Genomic DNA, 24685 nt, shown 5'->3' with positions numbered 1-24685 from the left:
AAATTCTTAACCGCTATAATCACCACAACCGCATGGTGTCAGTAAACACATGTGTGTGTACTGCAAATGGCATTTGTGTGTGACTTACTGTTTCAGAAAGGCTTGAATAGACACCACCACAAATAAATCAAATAAACTTACTTGGTATTTTTGACTAATGACCTTATTTCAGCTTCATCCGTGTATTTCTCCATCACTGACTGCTGTAATCTGACGTAAAGCATGAGAAGCACACCCACAGGTGGGAGCAGTGGGCGGGGAGAGGCAGCTCATTTGCATTTAAAGCCACAGGCTACAAAAACAGCTACACTTTACTTAGGCACCAAAATGTGCAGATTCTGGAGGCAATAATAAATTATTCTGATGGGTATTTTGAGCTGAAACTTTACAGACACATTTTGGGGACAGCAAAGGCTTACCTTACATGTAAAAGAGGTAAAATAGATGCCCTTTAAAACACTGTTTTTCATTTCAATTTAAAAAGTGTATATAGAAATACATACATGTAAAAAATCATACATGTATTGAATTTTAAATCTTTAAATATAAATAAAAAAATTAAATAAATGTTTTTATACAATTAAAATTTAAACAATTATCCTTTTTAAATTATTTTTTAGGTTGGAGTGGAGGTTACAGACAGGAAAGTATTGGGAGTAGAGAGAGAGAAAGGGTCGGCAAAGGACCTCGAGCCGGGAATCGAACTCGAGTAGCCATGAACCCCATGGTGCTATATGTTGGCGCACTTAACCACTAGGCTATTAGCACAGACGACAAATTTTTATTTTTTAATTCTTTTAAACAAATATGTTTTACTATTTTCTGATACATTCACACATGCATACGTTCATCCACACAATACTTCAAATTATTAATCATACTTCAAAAATCTTAACTATAATATTAATGATGAAATTAAAATAATTCAACCTTTCTATTTTTATTTTACTTTTGTGCCCAAATGAATCCCCATAGCACATAACAGCGTGAGTCAGGTTACTGTATTCATTTATCATCCGCTTGTCATGGTCACACTGTATAAAGACACCTACGAGTTTGTCCATTATAAACGTTGAGGGACATTATGAGTCATCTCAATGCCATGGAGCCGTTCGTCCCCGAGTGCTTTCAGCGTGACACAGGTAAAAGGAAACGGCAATTACTGAGCCTTCCTGACGCAGATCCATGAAATACTCCATTCTAAAGAGTTTCAATGACACCTATTCAGCAAGCGACTGACTCAGAGTCTGCTTTCAGCCATGTGGCGGTGCTGAAAGACAGTATGATTGACCAAAAAACAGTTCATTTAGGCCAGAGAGGAAATTTAATACCAAAGCCGGATCTTGCAGTATGAATATTTATTTTAACAACATGCAAAATAGATTCAGGCTACGTTTGAGATCAGACCGCAGACAGCTGAGGGTTTAACAATATTACCGCCTTTAGAAAAGGGAGTGTGTCTGGTGTTATTTATAATGCGTGTGTTAATGCACGACACCATTAGCTTTATGGGACATCTGGAACAAATTTATGCCAGAGATCACGCGAGTTATTAGGACCCAAAAGACAAGAGTTTTTATGAATTTAGGGAACAAAGTCATATTTTCATCATGCTGTGACTGATTTCATGGTGATTATATAATGCATTTACCACTGCACAAGTAAAACATCTATAAAGTGTTCACACATTAGTATTGGTGTCGCATGAGAGAGACATTTAATATTTGTATAAGGATTTTTCGACAAAGTTTCACTCTATATACATTTGTTTAGGGTCTGAGGTTTAGAATAACTGTTGTTCATACTAAAATACCATTATAATTAATGTTGCTTTGATACTTATTTTCACCCTTTTCTGTGTACTGCAAAAGTTTTAGATACATGGAGTATATATTTTACAGTATATACAGTGGTCCCTCGCTATACGCGGTTCATCTTTTGCAGACTCGCAGTTGTGGATTTTTTAAGTGCAATTTGACATGCTTATTTCTTTAACAGCGCATTGTGTTCTGCGTTCTGATTGGCAATCAAACTCTTCCATGTCTCCTGTATAGTACAGAATGCGTTCAGCTTGCCAAATTAACATTAATTTTCAATCGCTAGCAGTGGTCAACAAGGATGCAAAAAGGGTTGTAACTGTCCGCATCAAGACCATCGTAAAGGGGGTCACACACCGAATGCGACGCACCAAGCAGCACCATGCTTTTATGATTATAAACATAGGTTTATATCAGGGTGTGCACACCGGTTACGCAAGTCAGCGGCTATCTATGGTGTCCAGCTATGACTCAGGAAATATTTCTGCCGCGCCATCTGAATAATTTCATTTTAAATAACATTACTTCTAATCGTCATGTGCGGGGCGCACATGCTTGTGCGACCCCCCCTTAAAGGATGGAGTGTGCTTTAGTTTTGTGGATCAGTGGCTGCAGGAAAAAGAACATTACGCTGGATGCCAACATTATCCGCACACAAGATCAAAAGCACTATGAACCTTTTGCTGACAGCAATGAATGTTTGTGCCTGACAACAGGTTTGGATCTTTGCTTTCATTCTATAATACTGGACTTATTTGTCTACGAAACTCTTGAGTTTAAACAAGAGAGAAAAGAGTGAAAATGTTAATGCCTGTCTGAGAAAAGTGTATAAAGTGTGTAGTGAGGAGTTTTACAGTTTTAAAACATCTATAATAATTATAAAAAATAAAGCTGACTACTTCGGCTATGGATTTCACAAATAGCGGGTTAGTTTTTAGAATGTAACTCCTGCAAATAACGAGAGACCACCGTATATATTTTTTACTCTTATTTATTTTTATACTTTGTATATTTTTTCTACAGCCACATGCTTTATATCGAAAGTCTTCAAAAATTGTATATTTGAAATTATTTTTATTGAATAACTTCTATTTCTCCATAGTCAGGATTCTACTGTTATCATTATTTTATTTTGCTATTGTTGTTACCATTTCATGGTCACGTTGTGTAAGCATTTCACTGCACATCACACTGTGTATGACTCCATATGTGACACATGAAATTAGATTTTAAGTAAAGAGAACAATTGTTGGCAAACATTTTATTAAGGGTTATCTGTTCAATGTTATTTAGTGAATTTAACAGTATTTAGTCAAATCAATGCCAAGTATACAGTAATGCAGGACTGGGCGATTTAGCGTAAAATCAAAATCCCAATTAATTGAACATTTTAACTCAATTTTGATTAATAAATGATTATTTTATTTATTTATTTTTGCCTTCATAGTTCACTAATAAGTTTTGTACAGTAAATGTGCACACATATTACAGGTTTTTTGAATGAAGGGTGAATTACTTGATTTTAAAATAATAAAAGAAAACACACTACTATCTATTATTTTTTATTAAACATCAATGTTGATCTACTGAGATTAAAACACTTTGCCTAAAACGAAGTCACTTTTTCTTATAAAAATAAATTGAAAATAAATAACTTGCACTTTTGGAAACAAAATAAATTATTTTCAATGTTTTTCATATTAAAAAGTAGGAAATATCTCTTCTACATAAATTAACTCTTGTATATCCTGTACATAACATCTTGAACACTGCGTTTCTTGCATCTTCTGTAAACAAATATTTTATTGTAAATAATAATTTTATTGTAATAGAAAATATGCAGTCTCAAGGCATCTCTGGCACAGCTTCCAATCATTGTCAAAGTAGTGCAAACGTCTAACGTGTAGTTACATTTTTTGAGATTTGCACTGCTGTGCGACCTCATCAGCTGCAGAAGTATAAATCAGCCTTAACAGAGCAGGGTCACGTGGCTCCACACGCAGTAAAGAAAGTACCGATAATGGAAAAAATTGAGCTGGAATAATTAGATTGATTACAGGTTCTGAATGTCGATTTCGATTAATCGCCCAGCCCTACATTAATGCAATTTGTGTCTGGAGTTTTTTTTTATGTGGTATTTTGATGACACATTTTGATGAGTAGTCACTTGCACGGTGTGAAAGCTTTTTCTAGCCATGATATGTTGTTCTCAAATAAGCAATCATGAGGTCAAATTTTATGATTATAGTCAAATAATCATAATTAAAGGATAAAACTAAATTGAAAAGTAACTTCGCTCAATGTAGCGTGTGTTAAAAATGTAAAGTGGTGACACTGACCTTCCTTTACTGCGACCGGGCGAGCTGGGGTTGGAGTTGCTGCTGGCGTTGCTGATGGTCTCCATGCGTGAGAGTTTGGTCTGCAGTTTTCCTGTGGCGGACAGCGGCTTGTTCACAGCACCCAACACGTTTGCTGCCTTAGGCTGCAGAGAATCAGACAGTCAATCTCACGGCGTTACTGGACTGAGCAACATTAAAAGCTCAGAATAAAAGGGCAAATATTTACCTTTCCTGGGGTGAAGAAGGACTTCATCTCAGGAGGCAGATAGTTTTTCGTGTTACTGAAATTCTGAAAGGCAGCGAGAACATTGAGCGGTTTAGTGATCAAGCAGGAGAAAAATCTATTTAAGCAGACATTTTTTTTTATTTGACCTGATTTACGCTTTTTTAGCTGCCAGCAGCTGGGATTCTGCACCTTTCTGAACAATCAATTTCAGTGCCTTTTGACAAAGATTTCACATTTTTTTTAGAGTGCACTCAAAAAAAAAACATTTATTTTTAAGGCTAAGCTTCACAAGAAAACACTATTGAGCTTATTCTGCGATGTGGAAGTGCGCTCGTTTTGTGATTGTTTAAGAACTTCTAATTCAGTTGCCCATGGGAGAAATGACTAGGAATAATAAATGGCAGAAAACGGTTAAACTACTTGTGTGTTCATGACTACAAGTTGTGTTCATGACCATACATAAAAAGTAGAATAATATAATAAGAAAATGTCAGTTTGCAACATCAACCAGCATATCGAGCTGTTTTTAACATCTAAAAATCAATGGAAGTGAATGAGACTGGAAGTCTAGATTCCAATTGTTGCGCCCGCTCGTATGCCGATTTTTTACAAATTTGCTGTGTGACGTCTCTAGGAATGTGCATTTCTCATGATACATGAATAAATAGCAGTTCATTAGAGACTACAGGCTCATGCACTCCAGGATGCTTATCAGCAATGTTCAATAAATGTCACAAAACAAAGGGTGCCAATGTGAGGGTGCACACTGATGTGGGAGAAAAAAATTAAAATAATAAATAAATAAATAAATTAATAAATTAATTAATTAAAAAAACAGCATCCCTCTATATAAATTTGTTTAGGCCTGAGGTTTAGAATAATTGTTGTTTCTAGCAAATATTGACTAAATGTTGCTTTGATACTTATTTTCACCCCTTTTTGTATACCGCAAATGCTTGAGGTAAAGGGTGTGAGGGTGCACACTGACACACAAGGTGTAAAAGCGTTATTTAAAAAAAAAATAAAAAAAAAAAAACACAGGTTTTATGTTGTTTGTTTGTTTGTCCCACCATATTAAAAACTGGCCGACCAATGAAATTAGCGCTTTTGTTCATTTGCCAGAAGCAGCTGAACTTACAGTTAACACAGATTGTTTGCGCTCAAGCACAAAACTAGTCTAGTACACATTGTTAACAATGAAGATGCATTGAGGCAAGATGAATGTAGAACTGCTTGTTTTATTGGTGTCAGAACAGGAGTAAAAATCCTTCTGTTGTGCACGTCAGCCTTTAACATCCCTTCCACCCTTCTCCATACAATTCCCTGATAATGTTCAGACTGAAAGACCTGCAGCATTTAAGTACCTTGTCTGGTTGTGTGAAGTAGCGTGCAGGCAGTACGGGATCTTTAGGTGACTCTAGACTGTATGTGGTGCTCTTGGAGATGACAATATTCATGGCTACATCACACACCGTGTACAGTTTCTGTGAGGAGAGAAAGCGGTAAATAAACACTTGTACAATTACAGAGCACTGATTTGCTAAATAATGTCTCGCAAAATGCCAATGGGGTATATGCACACTGATAAACTTCTGGTAAATGGCTTATGTGACCATTTTCAATTTCATTAGGTTCCTTTTACAGCATCGATGAAGAATATAAAGACCATTTAAATGCTAGCCCAGTTGGGAGCAGCAGGCTAGTCCAGAAACTCCATTGAAAATTTGCATATTTTAAAGACATGACAGCGAAAAATGTCATTTAAAGCAGTGCTTCTTGTCCGGTCTGAGTCTCATTTCATATAATTTGTAAGTCAGGCAGGGAAGATCATTGATTTTTAAAGAAATCAAATCTTAAACGTGTCGATTTTGTTTGGGACATCAGTTCACTGGAAGCTCTTGGGCTGGCTGGCTGAAAATTAAAAGTCCTTCTGCATATATCCCATTAATACTAGCAAAAGTCAAAAATTTAAAGGCTGTCGTTCGGGGGTTGGCCCCTGAGAACGCTCCTCTCAACATAAGAAATTAAAATGTTAGCCTTTGGTTCTCTTCTGGCTAGAAGAATGATTTGTTTAAATGGAAAGACCCTATTCCACCAACACAATCACTGGATTAGAGAAGTGATGTCTCATCTTAAGTTGGAGAAAATAAGGCATACTAGCAAAGGGTCTGTTGAGACATTTTATAAGGTCTGGCAACCTTTTTTAACTCTTGTGATGGAAATGGATGCACACAACATGACAATATGAGAAAAAAAAACTAGTGTCATATTTTCATGCCCTGTTTTCATCTTTTATTTTCTCTATGCACATTTGATTATATTTTGTTCCTAGATCTGGTGTCCTGTTAAAGGGGTGTTTTTGTTTGTATTTGTTTACGCTGTATAACATGAACAACAAATAAAAAAACCTTAAAAAAATTAAAATAAAATTTAAAGGGTCCGTTCACCCCAAAATATTTTTTTGTTATAATCAACCTCCAATAGTTTCAAAACTGTGTGGGCTTCTTTATTGAGCACTAAACATTAACATTTTGTTAACCAAACTTAGGTTATAATCAACTGTTTGGTTACCAATACTTCCATATATTCTGTTCATATTATGCAAACCTCACTTTCATTTCATTTAACTGAGGGAACATTTGCAGATAAAATTGTTTTTTTTTTAGCAAATTATAATTACATAGCCTCCATCAGAAATACAAACCTCATTAATCTTGGGATCATCCGGACACTGTCCATCTTTTGTCTGTTTAATGTTTTCCACCATTTTCCTGATAAATGCATGGCTGTTGTTTTCATTTTTGGCCATTAGGATCTCCAAAACAAACCACAAAGCCCTGAAGGAAAAGCAGAAGATATGAAGTAGAAGGGGAGGGAGAGAGAAAGAGAGAGAGAGCAAGAGAGAGAAACATCATTTTCAAGATTAAAGGCAGATGGCAGCTCTGAAACACCATTTATCAGTGTTTTCAGCTGCCTGCCAAACATCTAACAAGCTGCACATTTTCTCCACTGTTTATGAAAATCTGAAGGGCAACATATTGGTAAAGAATATCTCCTCCAAATTACGCATTGATATTTTCAGAGCTTGAAATGACAACCTAATGAAGAGGTAAACATTCTGCTAATTAAAGTTGGAAGAAAAGCTTGCGTCAACTCACTCTTTGATGTCTTTGAGCTGCTCGATGTCCTGGACCTTCACGTAATCTGGGTCGTGGACCAAAAGGTGAATTGCATATGGCACCACATACTCCGGCAGGAGAGATATCAGCTTCTCTGAAGTACAAACACACACACAATTGTTATAATAAAAACCCAGGCATATTCTCTTCACATTTTACAACAGAACGCTGTGGTGCATGAATATGAATTACTACTGGAAAAGGTTCACATCCTCCAAGGGCCTGAAACTTGCAAATCAAAAATGAAAAGGCTGACGTGCAATGAATTCATTCCAAGAGTAACAGATAAAGAAAGCAACACAATGCTCTGGTGAATCCACTTGACAGGACAGACATAACAACTGTGTCTTCTGCATAATGGCCCAGATGACCAGGATGACTAAAGATTTCATTGTGTTGGAAGATGCATGAATATTAACTAAAAAACACATCACAAGGCTTTTAGGAGAGAATTCTGTTCGGTAACAAATCTGGTCTGGTAACAAACTATATTAATCTATTATAAAACAATCAGTGAAATACTCAACCCTGTACATTTTCTGGGGATTGCAACAAAACTCTTTGAACTACTGTTGTCTTTAAAAGAAATAATACTGTCAATCAATGTTGATGAAGTTACCATATATTAGGGCTGGGCGATACTGCAAAGAAATTATCATAATTCATATCATTCTGTATCGATAATTATTGAATATTTTTTAACAATACATTTAGGAATATTAAAACATTTTTAACAACTTTTTTTTATTTACCAACATTACTAAAGGCAAATAGTTTTAATAGTCAAAAACAAAAACATTTAAACAAATAATCTCATCTCTATATACAAAATAAACATAAGTGTTAAACAGACTTTTAAACTTGATAAATACAATGGGACAAAGTGTGTGCAATGGTAAAGTGTAAATGCTAAACATTCAAAGCAAACTTTAAGGTCCTTACCACTGACTGCTGCATGCTGTTTCAGGTATTCCCTGCGGAGGTTAATGTTTTTGACCAGGCACTGGCGGGCATGTGCCCTGCGCTCCTTCACCGGGTCTTTGGCACACAATGTGAACACAGCCAGATACTCCAGCGGCAGACGTAATCTACAAAGACCTTTGTGCAGCTTCTGAGCGAAAGCCTGTCGCACCTGGTAGCACTCATCCTAAAAAGCAGACAAGAGGACTTATTAGACCCTAATGAGATACATAGCTGATGCTTTAAAATCAATGGCTTAGAAAACACTGCAAGAACAATAACCCTTGAGCGACCTGAGGTTAAGAGTCTTCTGCAGTGAAGACTATTCTTGAATCCAGGTCAACATGGAGCAAAAATGAGTAAATGACCCCATTTACTTTCTCCATGCACACTATTAGATTTACTGTGAAATATTTCTGGATGGTTTTCTAACAGAAGTAGAATAGCATTTGAATGACCATATATACTTTAAATACATCTTCGTCTGCAATAAAACATAATCAAGGCTTGACATTAACTTTTTTTTTCCAGGGTTTTCACCTTTATTTGAGAGGACAGTAGAGAGTATTGACAGGAAAGCATGGGGAGCAGAGAGAGGGCAAGGATCGGCATAGGACCGCGAGGCGGAATCGAACTCGGGTCGCCGTGAGCACCGGAGTGCATGTGTCGACGCACTAACCACTGGCGCCGACAACATTAACTTTTTTGATCACCAGCCACTGTGGCTAGTAGTTTTCCAATGTTTCTAGCCATTCGTCATTTTCACTAGCCACAATATTGTTGTTTGAAAAATATATTTTATATGCATGAATTTGATTTTTGGCATGCTAAAATTACTTGATTTAGATGTTGTGTTATGTCCACATGCCTCCTCGTTAATTTAAGTTTTTGTGTGTGTGTGTGTTGTTGTTACCTTGCTCAATGAACATGAGCAAATGGGCTTTCAGTGTCGCATTGCGATTAGTTTAATTTCACAGTTTACGTTTACTTTTTAGGGCTCATCACTAAGGATTTAACTTTTTTTTTCTCTGGCCACACCAAACTAATTATTTCCTTGCCACAAATTTTAAATAATGCGTAAAAACAAGCAAAATATATATATTTTTATTCAACAAAAAGTTCTTAAAAAACTATTTAAAAATTATTCTCACGTATCTAAAACTATACACAGTAGTCTGTGCAGGCTAACAGTCCCAGATCATCAGTTAACTATAGATCATCCTCTCATTCGGTATTCGCCTGCTTTCTTTTGCTTGTGCGAACACTTATCAGTCATGCTGCTTCTCGATTCTAAGATTACATTTGCGCACATATTGACAAAAGGTCTAAAACTATAATTCTAATCTTTAGTGACAAGGCAGCACTGGCAATTTAAAAAGTATTTTCAACCAGCCAAAGTGGCTAGTAAGGGTGTCTGTCTAACCCACCACAGGTGAAATCTACCCGCATTTGGCGGGTGTTAATGTCAAGCCCTGGATATAAACATGTGCGCTGAGGCTTATTTCTGATTTTATCGGTCAGTTTGCAGCCAACAGTGGCTTCATCAAACATACACGGGTCATAAACCTGAAATCAAATTACATTTAAAGTGTGTCTGGTGACCAGAAATGCATTAATGACTACAGAACCAACGGGTCTGCTGGTCGGAGAAGAGTAAACCATTAAAATGACGTTACGGGAACTTCTCTTTGACATTAAGATAAAAGATGAGTCCATCAGGCCAGTATGCAGTCAGATAAGAAGCCGGTGATGGTCTTACGTTGATGACGAGGGCGCAGAGCTGGTACTGCTCAAGGGTGATGATCTCATGGTAGCACGGCTCCTGAGCGAGACGGAGAATCGCACAGCCGGCTGCCAGACGCAGACGAGACATGTCCGGCTTCCTGCACACCCACACACAGAGAGAAGCACATCAAATCACTCCCGAAATATATATAAACCACCAGTAATACTTTGCCATGGATACCATCATTTTTCAGAAAAATAAGTTCATGGATTACTGTCATGTTGAACAACAGAATAATTTCCAAACATAATTGCAAAGTGTCTTTCTAAATATAATCTAACATTTGATGAAAACTATTTTTTTGTATACATTAATAAAAATGTAGAAGTTTAAATTATGATTATCAATGCCAACATGTTAAAATGATTTTCTCAAAGTGCTATTGTAATTTAACTCAAATAAATTATTGAAGCCTGCAAAATAGCATCATTATTGTAATTCATGTCACACAGTCAAGATGACTTTGGCAGTCAGGAATTTATCAGCATGAGCATTTACAATGGTGCAACCAACTGTAACCCTGTTACACTTTCACTTGATTTGGCTCCCCTGTTTGTGATCAGACCATTATAAACTCTGGGAAAACGTTCAGTTCAGTGATCCAGTAAGCAAATTAGTCCATTTAGACATTTAGTCCAAACAATGAGCAATCAGTATACAGGGCTCAAAATTAACCTTTTTGCTTGGTAGCAGCGGTGCTCCCAACTTCAAAAATGTAGGTGCACCAGCCAAAATTTAGGCACACCCAGCAACAATTATGCGCACCGTTACTACAAGTTATATATGAACAGTTTTACTGCATTTGAAAATCAACACTTATCAAAACTAATAAACAAAAAAAATCTGCATGCACCCACCGGCCCTACACACACTGCTTGATTTCAATGAGATGAACTGAGTTAACGATGTGATGTCTGATATTGCACAAATGATATTGACATATAACTTATTATTTGCATATGTCATTTTAATAGCAATAACGTTCTTTTCATGAGCTGCAATATTAGTTTAATCTCAGTGAATGAAAGCTCTTTTGTGATAGTGAATGCGGTGCCAGTCGCACGACTGACAGCATCGTGACGATTACATGAAGGATTAAATAACGTTTGAACATCTCGTGATTAAAATGTGTAGATGTGGCAAACATTGTTACCTGAAAACTCTGTGCCACCGGCTTTACAGTGAATGGCTTTAGTTATTTTCATAGCAGACTTTAACCCACTCGAAGTCTTATATCCACTCTTCAAAAAGTATAAATGGTGGATTAACATTCACCACATGATCAAATTATTTGTAACTTCAGGTGGTTCAGGTGTTATTTTTATTCTCTCGTATCCAGACCTACAGTTGAAGTCAGAATTATTAGCCCCCGTTTATTTTCCCCCCTAATCGACTTCAACTGTAGCTTAAAGGGGCTAATAATTTTGACCTTAAAATGGTTCTCAAGAATTTAAAAACTGCTTTTATTCTAGCCAAAATAAAACAAATAAGACTTTCTCCAGAAGAAAAAAATATTATCAGACATACTGTGAAAATTTCCTTGCTCTGTTAAACATAATTTGCAAAATATTTAAAAAAGAAAAAAAAATCTAAGGGGGGCTAATAATTCTGACTTCAACTGTATGTTTTCACAGCTGTAGCTCCCTGTCATCAAAACTGAGTGATTGACTGTATGATATTAACCAATCCACTTACGTTCAGGTCATAAGGCAGGATTTGTTTACTGCAGAAAGTTGACATGACAACTGTTTTAAACCATTCCTGAGTGCTGCGTTTGGCATTTTTTGGCGCAAAGATGCATTCTGCATGAATTTCTCCTAAATATGCGCAAGCGAAGAACATTTTGCAGTAAAAACTGGTCGCATGGCATTAATTTATGCACACCAAATATATTTTGAGGTCGCATAGATAAAATTTCAGACGCAAAATGACCAAAATGGTTACAATTTAGAGCCCTCGTATATAAAAACCCCACACTAACATTTACAAAACCAGCAATTCAATTGAAATCTATATAGCGCCTTTCACAATAATTATTGTTCCAAAGCAGCTTGACAAAAGATGAGCTTAATTGTTTACTTCATTATAAATGGTTCTTTATTATGCACAACCAAGTTGTGCAAGTGCAAACTCGACGCAATGATCACTAACAATTTTATGCACAAATACAGTAATACATTCACATCTTCTACATAGACAGTCAGGATGTTTTGGTTCATCATGTCTATGCTGATGTGATAAATCTTCTTAATATAATATAATATAATATAATATAATATAATATAATATAATATAATATAATATAATATAATATAATATAATATAGTATAAAATATAATATAGCATAACATCATATATTATAATATAACATAATATATAGCATTCAAGGTGCATCTTTAAGGTAATTACTCTGGTTTTCCATGGAAACTGCTAGTGCTGCTAGCAACATTGTCTAGGGTTTGAGCTACAGGAAAGCTTTTCTAATGCAGGAAAAGGACTTCATTATTGTGTTGTTTAATTTGGATGCCACAACGAAGGTTACTAGTGAAGAGTTGAAAACTATGGAGACACTGCTCACCCCATCTTGCCCTGCTCCGTCAGATCTCCATCGCTGCTCAGGATTGCCGTCAACATCCGCAGAGTTGAGTTTCCAGATTTACTCTGGTTGTTCTTCACACCGAGCAGCCAGCGAACCATCAGTTTCAGACCCTGAATCTGAGACACACAGAGACAGAAGATCAGTGAATACGTACTTTACTCTCTACCATCATCTCCTGCCAGTTCAGGTGCCATTTACTTGCAATGCAAAGGCAAAAAAAGACAAGAACCTGTCTAGCCATATCAGTTGGGAATCAACGCAATACTGGCTGCAATGTGCCTCACTCTGGTACTTTCTTCAATAGAAATGAATAATGCATGGCACAAGACAAATCTTAGCTGAAGTTGTGATTTATTTACAGAGTGTCTCACCTTAGCCGATGTTTCAGGAGAGACTTCATCATCTGGGACCCACAGCTTGGTGGTTTTCTTACCAGGAATCTTTGCAGCAAACAGAAAATCTAGATCAGTATCAGATGCCTCAAAACCCGAGAGTGAGGAGAATCCTTTACTGCTTGGTCTGAAAGTTTGCTAACAAGGTTATGCCTAAAAATAAACACTACTTGTTATAGAGCGGAGGAGACAAATGATATGCCACCGCTATGTGTATTAAAGTGCACAGATTGTTTTAAATCCACTGCGTAATGAAATATAACTGTGCCCACAAGGTCAATCGAATGAGATCAGTAAACAAGATCTCATCTTTGAAACTTTTTCACCCATTTGCTCTTGTATTTCACAGGGTTGATTTAAGCCTTAAGCAAGCACATCCCCATGAAATCGCATTAATTCAATAAGTCTAAATTAGTTCATGCTACAGGCAAATACACAACACATGCATTTTTAATGCTGTCCTCTCAACTGGCTAGGATATTCATTATCAGCAGGGCCTTCACAATCTTGTAATTTTAGCTAATATTTTATTGATATACAAATAATTGTGCTTAATGATTTAAATGTCTAATGTTTTTACTTTAAAGCAAGTAGAGCAGGGGTCTCAAACTCAAATTGGCGGGGGGCCATTTCAGTGACTGACAATTCATATGAGGGTAGATTTGACATTCAAGCACAAGAAAAAATTGGAAACCTGACATAATTGATGCATCGTAGGGCAACAGACATGACGTTTATATTTCAAGCATTACCTGTCACTATTGATAATGCAAATCAGCACGTTTATCGTGTCACACATCAGCTGTTGAAATATATCTGTGGTTGCTGCGTGTATGGCCGAGCGTTAAACACACACTTAGTCATTCTTTCACATAGTTTATCCAGTCAAAACTCTAGCTTTGTGTTTCTTGTTGCACATATTGAAGGGGTACAAAATACCACAAATAATAGGCATAATAACTATTATTCTGTCCCAACCAATTGTATTGTCTCAATAGCATAAGAACAGCAGAAATCAGTTTGGGTAACTTTTAAATTGTTCTTCTCAATATCTTTCTTTATTTGTAAAACTACAACAAAGAGGGAGAAAGTATGTACATGTTCACATTTACTTCAACAAGTTCAATTCCACTAGCAGTACAATATTACTAATGTACATAGTTTTTATGCAAATCTTAATAAGCATATGAGGAGAAACTATTAAATGAGACCATTTGAATCGAATATTAGCAAAATGATCATATTTGTTACACCACCAGCATAACGTGCAAGCCATGAAGAAGTGCTTGTACAACAAAATACAGGTGGTATAAAACTGATAGAAATTAAATAACCCTTAAATATTTACAAAAATAGAGCACTTATGGACATGTATTTTAATGTTTAAATCAGCCACAGAATTAAAATGTGTGTTACCCTCAACCGTATACTGAGAGAAAAACTAAATGAAAGTAAAATTAATCTGATTGCAGTACTTTAAATGTCGACTAGGTGGCGGGTCAAAAACAAATGTGGCTAGACGCGACTGCACAACAATGATTGAAGTTCAAAAATATGTTTTGGCGGGCCGAATCTTGTTATATTTTTGACGTCAGTTGCGGGCCGGAGGGAGGAGGACGAGCTGTAAATGGCCCACGGGCCGGCAGTTTGAGACCCCTGCAGTAAAGCTAAACTCACACAGGCCTTAAGAACAAGTCATTTATTTTCAATTTAGAACAAAATAAATACATATTTCCTTTTAAAATTTATAAAACAAATGTTAAATATTACAATGTAATCACTTTTATTAACAATAAATACTGAATTATTTTTGAAGTGCAATATACTTAAAGAATTAAGCTAAATAAATTGTTTCCTTATTTTTTTTTAATAATTATTTTCTAGGGATTTTGACCTTTATTGTATAGGACAGCAGAGAGTATTGACAGGAAAGCATGGGGAGCAGAGAGAGGGGAAGGATCATTATGGTCGAACTCAGGTCGACAGACGTGTTTTCACCATGCACAGAAAGGACAAGAGGAAACAAACAGAGTATTCTGGGTGCACAATGCATGTTAAATCATGCACACTGAAGCAATCAAGAGCCATTTACACATCAATTGTCTGAGTTCACTCTGAGAGCTCACATAATGCACTACTTCACAAGAACGAGACACAAAATGTGCATTTTTATGCAGTGCATCACATTGATTGCTGTATCCTCTCATCAAAATTCAGACTATAATGCAGAACAGTAATGAGCAATATTATAACTTACCCGGTCGTTCATTAGCAGGTCTTTAACTATGAAATTGGCCACTAAAGATTTGAGCGGAGCTGCAAACTGTTCTGGGGCCAGCATGGCCAGGTGTCCCAGCGTCGTTAAAGGCGTGATGAGTTGCTCCATGTTGTCTGTGTCTAGACCCTTATGCAGAGGCTGCAACACAAAGGGTTAAAAGCAATTCAGCTAAAACATGGAAAGAATGAAGTGACAAATTGAAGACTTTTAAACATTAAGACCATTATGAATTCATTTTAAAAACTACATTCCACAATGCTTTATACAGTAAATTATATTGTGACTAAACAAAATAGGGCTGCACGATATAGAAAAACCGATAATGCGATATTTTATTTTTCTGCAATATAGCAAAATGAACACAGTTTGACAAGATAGTTTGATCTGATGGTTTTGAACAGTATTTAGGTACAGAAATGGAAAAATCACAATGTAAAAACATGCTTTTCTTATTTTGCTTTGTCTTGTTTTTAGTCCAAACATCTAAAAATTCTTGGATCAAGTAAAATATTTTTTTCAACTTAATTAAATCAAAATTAATAAAGCAAGTTAAAAATCTTGTTTTCCTTGAAATGTATATATTTGGACTTAGAAACATGAAAACATTTCTAAGTAAGTTTGTTTGTATCAATCATATAAATTCCATATAAATACAGTACTTAAATACAATTCTGATATTCTGGTCAACGTGAATTCAGACTCAACATTGCACATAGGGTTGCACAATATATTGTTTCATCATCGATCTCAAAATGTGCGCATCCGCAATAGTCACATCACAAGATATCAGGCCTCGCAAAATTCTGTAGCCAAGATAAGCTGGTTAGTCATTCAGACTGTAACGTAAAAAACGTTCATTTTTAAACTATGCGAGTGTGCACGTCTCTAAAAAGTGAACAGATACACATGCTTACGAATGATAGAATACATGTTATAAGTTAATTAGGATAAGTTAATGTTCTCTGTCTACTTTTCCGGTTACTCTACAGGATCGGTAAACAATTGTCAGTCAGTTTGTGAAAGGAAATGTCCATTTTCTTGCACTTAAAGCGACAGTTAAAGGGGCAGTTACTCAAAAATTAAAATGAAGCCACTGTTTACGCCCTTCACTTGTTTCTACTCTGTCACATATTTAAATGTCTTTATAGCTACAATGTTCACTTAACATCTTTTTTTTTTGGTTATTTTAAAAAAAAAATTAGATAAAAACTTTAAAAAGTTAAATAATACAATTTTGGTTATTTAAAAATGAATATGTATAATATAACATATGCCATTATATATTTATTATTTAGTAAATGTATGTTTTTGTTTTATTTAATAAATAATGTATTTTCTATTTGGGCTACTTAAATTTATATTCCGGCTACCAAAAACTGAAAAGTGCTTGCCCGAAGGGCTACCAGGAGTTTAGAAATTTAGCAAGCCCTGGATATGCAATGTTGAATATGAATTACAGTTGACCAGGAGGCCCAGAATCGTATTAAATTACTTTATTTACACAAAATATAAATGGTTTATGCAAACAAAAAATGTTTTCATTCTTAGAATCTGTCCAAATATCTACATTTAAAGCAAAAACAAGATTTACTTACCCGACCGGCACATAATCTAGGTTGCTTTAAGGAATAATTCTTAATTTTGATGTAATTCCTCTTTAGTTAAAAACAAAACAATATTTTTACTCGATCTACGAATTTTTAGATATTTGGACTAGAAACAAGACATAGCAAATTAAGAAAAGCATTTTTTCTGTATTTTTCAGGTAATCTGTTCCTGAATCCTGAATACTCACCAGAAAACTGTCAAACAGTGCTATTTACTATGTTGTGAAATTGTATTTATATCGCAGTATTTATTGCAGAAAAATAAAATATCGCAATATCAGATTTTTCCAATATCGTGCAGCCCTAATTGCATATCTTGTGATGTGACTATTGCGAATGTGCACATTGTGATATTGATGCCGAAACGTTATTTTGTGCAGCCCTAAAACAAAATGTATAAATGACACAGGCATCAGTAAGTATTAGTTGCCATTCAGAGAGTATTAGAGTTAATGTTAAATTGACATAATAAATTTAAGACTTATTTAAAATGATTTAACAACACAGCACTTCAGTGATTAAGACTCAATGCTTAAAATTTTGATTTTGAAAAGGTTACATTTTTAATACCCAGTGGAAATCCTACAGTGGCACATCAAAATCCAGGCATTTATCATCGTGCTCTTAATCTTACCTCGAATATCTGTGCAAAGTGTGTGTCTCTGTTGGAAAACATGGCATGGATGCAATGGATGGCATATTTGGCCTGGCGAGGAGGGCCCTTTTTTGCTTTGTGCTGCAGTACTGGTAACAGGACTCTAGGGGGCAAAAGAAAATAAAGCATGCAGAATTGAACGCCACCATGCCCATTATGTATGCCTGCACAGCACAATATGAATAGGTTTTCAATAAAAGTGGCACAGCATCTCAGGAATCATGAACTAAGAAACAGTCTTCAATAATGCAGCATGCTGGAACAGTGAATCCCAGATTGTGCTCTTCTGGCCCGTGATACAATCTGAAACGTACGATTTGATGTGTGGGAAGCTCTCCTCCAGTTTGTTGCCAGTGTTTTTGAAGATCTGCAGCGCGGCCTCTGCAACCTTCTCATCGTCCATTTTTAGGCAGCCCAGCAAAGACTCGAAGGTTTCAGCAGAGTGGAATGACACAGGGTGGGTGAAGGATAGGACCTGAGGGGTATAAGAGAGATACTTCAATACAGTTATGAACATAAAAATCTTACAAACTGAGCTCTGCTTACTTGCAACTGGGCTAAAGAAATGCACTAACAATGATTAAGGGAATTAAAGGGATAGTTCACTCAAAAATGAAATCGGTTTACTCGCCCTTCCCTTGTTCGAAACCTATTTGAGTGTTTTCTTCTGTTTTCGGTTTGACTGTCAGTAACTGGCAGCCATTGACTCCCATAGTAATTGTTTTCCTACTTTGCAAGTCAATAGGTACCATCAACCAGTTTTCAATAGAAGAAATAAACTCAAAGATTTAAAGCCACACGATAGAGAGCAAATGGTAAGGTAATTTTAATGAACTATCCCTTTAAACTAGCAAAGTCAAGATGTAAGGTTTATTTACCTTCAGCAGCTCCAGGCCGGCTCTGATGGCTTGCTCGGTTGGGACTCCCTCATCTTCATCATCAGCAGTTCCTTCTATAGACTTGTTTACCTGTTTGATAAGTGCACTGCAGAAAGAGAGGAAGGAGTAAGACCTTGGGCACAAAATAGTACATTTATTCACAGTATTTACTATAATGTTAACCTGATAGACTCTGTGTCGATGTGAACAGGTGCTATCCTCTCCAATAAGAATTTCACCATCTCTAGGAAAGGGTTGCTGGGCTGTTTGGGGCTTCCAAGTTTTTTGGTGATCTCCTTCTGCGAGGTGCAAAACAGCCACAAACTGAGTCAACTTACACTCTGAAGGGAATTTAATATGCAGAGTGATGAGATATGGTTCTTACCACGCAGACTTCTGCCTGTTTACACGAGCAGGACGGGCTCACAAGAGTCTCCAGCTGCTTCCTTATCTTCTCGTCTTCTTCAAGAACCTGAGCAAGCTTCTTCACAAAGTCTTGCGTCTTGCCGGGGTCTGGCAGGTTTCCTTTAACACAGAAATGGAGATTGAGAGATGTTCCCTCTCGGCTAAGGCTGATGTTTGACAGGAGATTAATCTAACAGCACAAACACGACTTACTTGTGATAACCATGACCTTTGAGAATACGGCCTTGCTGTAAGAGTCAGACTGGGGGAATAAAGAAGAAAAAACTATTCAAAGTTCACACAGGAGTACAGCATGTAATACAGAGGAATCAGATAACTGAGCAAAACCAAACAATTTAGAGTAAAACCAACCTTTGGCTGTTTTACAAGATCCAGGAGATCTTTGACGTGATGTCTCAGCATGTTCTGACACTTCCACATTTCATTTAGAGCTCTGTGGGAGAGATGGACCACAACCACCACAATCAACATTCCATGTCTGAAAATACATCTTTATAGCTCCAGTGAACACCCTTCAGACCCATAAGCACCTTATAAAATCATTTCCACCATTATAAACAACTACTTTTCCTGAATAACATGACAGATTTCCAAGTGAAACAATCAGGGGTGTAACGGTACACATATTCATGCAGGACAGTTTTGCAATAAGACTTTTGGTTTCACAGGTGCGGGTACAGAACTTTATTTGAAACCAGATTTAATAGTTTGAACAAATCAATATTGTTTAGGGATGCATAGAAGTTTCAGTCACAGAAAATTATTGACTAACATTTTTGGTTTTCAGCTAAAAAAAATAAACATAAAGAGCTGAAAAAAGGCTACGTTTTTTTCAGCAGTGTTTAGTGCAGTGGCTTAAATTTCCCTTCAGCCGTAGACACTGTGCAGTGTAAAGTGGCTTTCAGACTAGATACAGAAAGCACTGCGCTATGATACCTATTCATTTCAATGACTTAAACCAGGCAAGGGAAGTTTGTTTTGCGCTATGTAGTTTTGGATTTTGTTTTCCCTGAATAATAAAAACCTTTATTTAAATACTGCATGATGTGTTTGTGTTTTCTTTGACCAATATTTGAATTTGTTCAATGATCTGTAACAGTAAAATGTGACAAACATTGAATAAAAGAAATCATTAAGGGGGTAAACACTTTCAAACTTTATCTATGGATCGCAAGGCAACCCTGGTAAAATAATGCCTTGACTCATTTATGATCAATAAAGTTTAACTGTAAACAATATGTGGTTATTTTATTAGCTTGTGTTTTCTAAAGTCATTATAATTTAAGTAATTAGGCTCAATATAAAAACTATTACAAAATTATGTTCTATTATTTAATAAAATAATCAATTATTACCTACCATTTGGGTTATGGTTTGCAGCTGAATGAATTACGAATTTATTGTATCCATTTTGATGTGCATTCCAACTTGATTCTTAAATTCCAAGATCAATCATTTATTCTGCACTGTTTTGATTGTTATGCAAACAAAACTTCAATAAACTCTGCATAGCACACGTTCCATACATACAGCATACAACTTTGTGATCTGTTTCTGTTAACAAATAACAAAGTCTGATCCTACAAATTGTGTCCAAATTAAAAAGAAAGTTTTGATTGTACAGCTTCACTGAGCCATATCAAAAACATACCCAACCAAGAATTCAAATACACCCAAGTAATATTTTTGTGTACCATCAATCCCCTAGAAACAATACACAAGTTGTGACTTTTGGGTTATGTTACATGATTCGAAATCAGCTACTTTCTGCAATGGTGAATGTTTTAAATTAATCAAACAATAATTACTGCACCTACTTGACAGCATTTCCATCCAATGTGGCGTACAAGTAATATAGACACTTCATTCGCTCTGTAGTCTCCAGATTGTGAGGCACAAGATACTGGGCGAAGATCCTCTCCACAAGTAACCTAGCAGAAAAAAAAGTAAATCCAATTTGATATTTTACATTTTAAAAGTGATTTAAAATCATTCACGATTGCACGGTTTTCTTTGACACATCATTACCCATATTTAAATGAGCTTATCCAGCATTCCAGTCATTTTAAATCTTATATTGATGAGCCCATCATAACATGAAATTGCATTTGCTCACAGTTGTCATCACATGGTTTAATGATAGAATAACTTTATGAACCAACTCATCAAGCTAGGCATTCAAAATGGCAAGAGGACAAGCTGTATGCAACATCATAAAACCTTGTAAATAAAAGGCAGGAAAACACCAAACGAGCTCAGAAATGATTAAAGACTGGGTAAGGAATCACATTTCAGATGATGACCACAAATGAACTCAGCATGTGTATTTAAATTTCAAGTCAAAAAGTTGTGAGCCACAAACTGCATTTTATCCTGTGCCTCCAGTTTAAGGACCAGTTGTGGAGAGAATCTGAGGACACAGACTATTTGAAGCTTCTATATAATAAAGCATGACATTACAATGCATTCATTACCCTCTCGATGACAGGACCAGCGCTTTAAAATATAAACAGCTCATATACCAGTGTCATGTCTCCTACCACTACCGCAGTGTCTAATTTTAATGCACCTTGCAAAAGTGTACTAATTTGGTTTGCTTCAGTGCAGTGAACATTGCTGTGAATTGTGTTGATACGGTTCAACAGATTATATTTATTTAGAAAATTAAAAAAATTACGAACAATTTTTCAAACAAATCACAAGAATAAATCAAATAATTGTTTTCAACAATGATAATACGATTGCTGAGCACCAATTTATGAAGAATAATGTGACAGACAATTATTTTTTACTGTATTTTCATCAAATAAATACAGCTTTGGTGAGCATTAGACTAAAATAAATTAACAATGTACATTTATATTTGTCAAAAACATAATTAATAAATACAAATATTTTACATATTAAAAGATAATTATAAACAGGGTTACCACTGTAAGCCAAATTCCCTGACGTTTCCCTGACTAAACACTGAATTTCCATGATGCTGACTTCGGCCCAACCCCAATTCTACCCCTTAGCCCTTCCCCCTACCCCTCGTTTTGCAAGTACACGTGAAGGGATAGGGGCGTTCCAATTCTCTTTAACTTGAAGGTGTAGGGCTAAGGAGAAGGGCTATATAGCCCACTAAAACTGAGATTTTTCAGGACCACACTTGAAACGAAGGGCTGAGAAAATTTCCCAGAATACACCAGCTACAACGGCAGTATGGCCGTGACTGTTACAAGCTTATTGCCACATTATATCGTTATGACAACATGATATCATTGCCTTCAGTGATTTCCTGAAGATAAATACCAAAAAATAACGCAACTGGAATAACTACAGCAGTCACGATTGTCGATCTTTTATGAAGCAAGAGATCACAATGACATATGATGACGTGTGCAGGTGTTGTAGGTCTGTCCCATTTTTTAGAGGTAAATTTGGAAGCCCCTCCCCTTCACACTCTGTTTCAAGGGCCAAGAGGAAGGAGAAAGGGGTAGAAAAATAGAATTGGGCCAAAATGGTCATTGGGCCAAAATATTTTGAATATTAAAATCTTAAAAACAAGCAAGCTCTACTTGTATACATACACCTTTTTCCAACATAAACGTTCTTTAAAATAAAATAAAAAATAAATGAACAAATGTTTTAAAAGTTTTAAAAACTATAATAAACTACACCTATGCACAACAATTTGTCCAGGTCGGTGGCCTCAGCAGTAAATACATGGAGCACTTTAAAACCACTGTTTTTATGAGGAAAATAAACCATTATGATAAATAAAGTTAAAAACTACCTTTTAAAATAAATAGTTTAAAGTTTTATGGAGATGGATTTTTGGTGATTTTTTTGTAGCAATACATGAACAAAGGAAAATTAAGACCTACATTTTTTTTAAGACCTACAACACAATATTTCATTAAATGTAGTACTTTTTAAGACCTTCAGACCCTGCGGACACCCTGGTATAGTTTCATAGAAAAACAACAAAAGAAATGTCAAAATTATTGCCATAAGTCAACCCTCAAGTAATTGTAGGCAGCAAAAATCATGAATATTTTGCACAAAATCTAGAAAAGAATTGTTGAGGACAGAGCAGACAAGAACAGGCACATGCAGTATTTTAAGAGGTTTAACTTGGTGGCATTTGTTTTTTGGTTGCCAGGCGGGAAATGGAATAAAACATCAATAAAAATAGCCTAACCATAACAACAGGCAAAACACGTGAAACAACATGATAAAAATATAATAATAAATAGGAAAGTAAGTAAAGTTTAAAATTAGATGATATTCCAGAAAATTCCATAACCATGGGTTCTCTGTATATATTAGTAAACATAATAGAAAAAATATATAATAATACATTATATTATTGTAAAATGTAACATTACATTTCTTTTTATAAAAATATAACATCAAGCCTAAATGCAAGCAGATAGCTAAAAAATAACTACGAAAAACGGATGATTACACAACAGTGAGTATATACAAATACAAAATCCATCAACTACAAAGTGCTTGCACACAATGTGTAAACGATAGCTTTATGATGCACTGCATAAACAGTCTACAAGCAATACCAAATCTGCATTAGCAAGCGTCTGTCTGGAGATGACATCACTGTTTTGTCTTTACGATTGGCTCCATGTCTTGAGGGAGCTCTGCAGAATCACTCAACCCAGGTTCAGCCGAGGATTTTCACAGTTCTCTTGTTTTCAGCCAAAGTGCTCAGGCTCTCGATGCTCATTTTTCAATGTTCTCATTTGAAAAACATGCCCACTGGCTGTCAATACATCAGAAAGTCGCCTTAAGCCTTAAAAACATGACTGGATTTTTAATATGGTAGGGCAGACAACTGAATCAGTAGCACTGCAGAACTTTCTCTGTAAACAGCAGCATCTCAAATCCTCTGTTGACCAGCAGTCTTTAAAATCCAACAGCTTGAGAATGAGCTTATAAAATCCAATTACCCAACAGAGCTCCAGCATACAGGAGTTTCTGTTTTATAGCAAACTCTCATAGGGTTTACAGCACATTCAAAGCCTGTCAGACACCAGCGCTTTTTCAATAGAATCTTAAGCACATTGAATAGGAAAACATTTTTGAAACGAACTACAGACAATTGTCAGGGTCTTGGTTGCCTACAAATGTCTCTGAATCTTACTTGCATTCAGGGCAGTTTTAGACAGCCTTTCAAGTGTAATTTCAGCAACTGAAGCACGTTTTTAATATTTAATGCTAAAAGCCTGAGGCCTTTAAGACATTGGTCTGATTTATCAGGACACTAATTCAGTGATATCAGGGACAGTTTATGAATTTTAATTTCAAAAAAACAACACCACCAATTCTTCCACCTGTAAGACTTGGCAGTTTAAATAAGTATATAAAATGAGTCAGATTTGGTCAAATATTTAAAGCAAACCATGATTTAAAGCTTCGGTATTTTAATTAATAACATTTAAAGATGGTTAACCACACTGAAAAAAATTATTCAAAGATGATTCCTTGGTTTTACTCAATTTTTTTACGTGAAGTGGTTGTAAACAATTTATTTGTGC

At 35.8% G+C, this 24685-nt stretch overlaps 1 protein-coding gene across 1 annotated transcript in view; it reads right to left on the bottom strand.

Moving 5' to 3' along the window:
• The window catches only part of pds5b (PDS5 cohesin associated factor B), a 58827-nt gene that overhangs the window by 7274 nt on the left and 26868 nt on the right, over window positions 1-24685 (bottom strand). Inside the window, exons 13-30 of the mRNA XM_056473278.1 lie at window positions 20960-21073; window positions 19494-19575; window positions 19335-19383; window positions 19102-19241; window positions 18900-19015; window positions 18717-18822; window positions 18153-18313; window positions 17818-17941; window positions 15556-15714; window positions 13278-13346; window positions 12886-13022; window positions 10281-10404; window positions 8504-8708; window positions 7541-7655; window positions 7087-7219; window positions 5747-5866; window positions 4383-4445; window positions 4157-4299 (exon numbers count right to left, since the gene is read on the bottom strand). Coding sequence (XP_056329253.1) covers window positions 4157-4299; window positions 4383-4445; window positions 5747-5866; window positions 7087-7219; window positions 7541-7655; window positions 8504-8708; window positions 10281-10404; window positions 12886-13022; window positions 13278-13346; window positions 15556-15714; window positions 17818-17941; window positions 18153-18313; window positions 18717-18822; window positions 18900-19015; window positions 19102-19241; window positions 19335-19383; window positions 19494-19575; window positions 20960-21073 — 2160 coding nt within the window. The remainder of the gene's footprint in view (window positions 1-4156; window positions 4300-4382; window positions 4446-5746; window positions 5867-7086; window positions 7220-7540; window positions 7656-8503; window positions 8709-10280; window positions 10405-12885; window positions 13023-13277; window positions 13347-15555; window positions 15715-17817; window positions 17942-18152; window positions 18314-18716; window positions 18823-18899; window positions 19016-19101; window positions 19242-19334; window positions 19384-19493; window positions 19576-20959; window positions 21074-24685) is intronic.

Source organism: Danio aesculapii, chromosome 15 (assembly GCF_903798145.1).
Source record: "Danio aesculapii chromosome 15, fDanAes4.1, whole genome shotgun sequence".
Classification (NCBI taxonomy): Eukaryota; Metazoa; Chordata; class Actinopteri; order Cypriniformes; family Danionidae; genus Danio; species Danio aesculapii.
The sequence above is the reverse complement of the archived record's forward strand: the minus strand, read 5'-3'. Positions and strand labels throughout refer to the sequence as shown.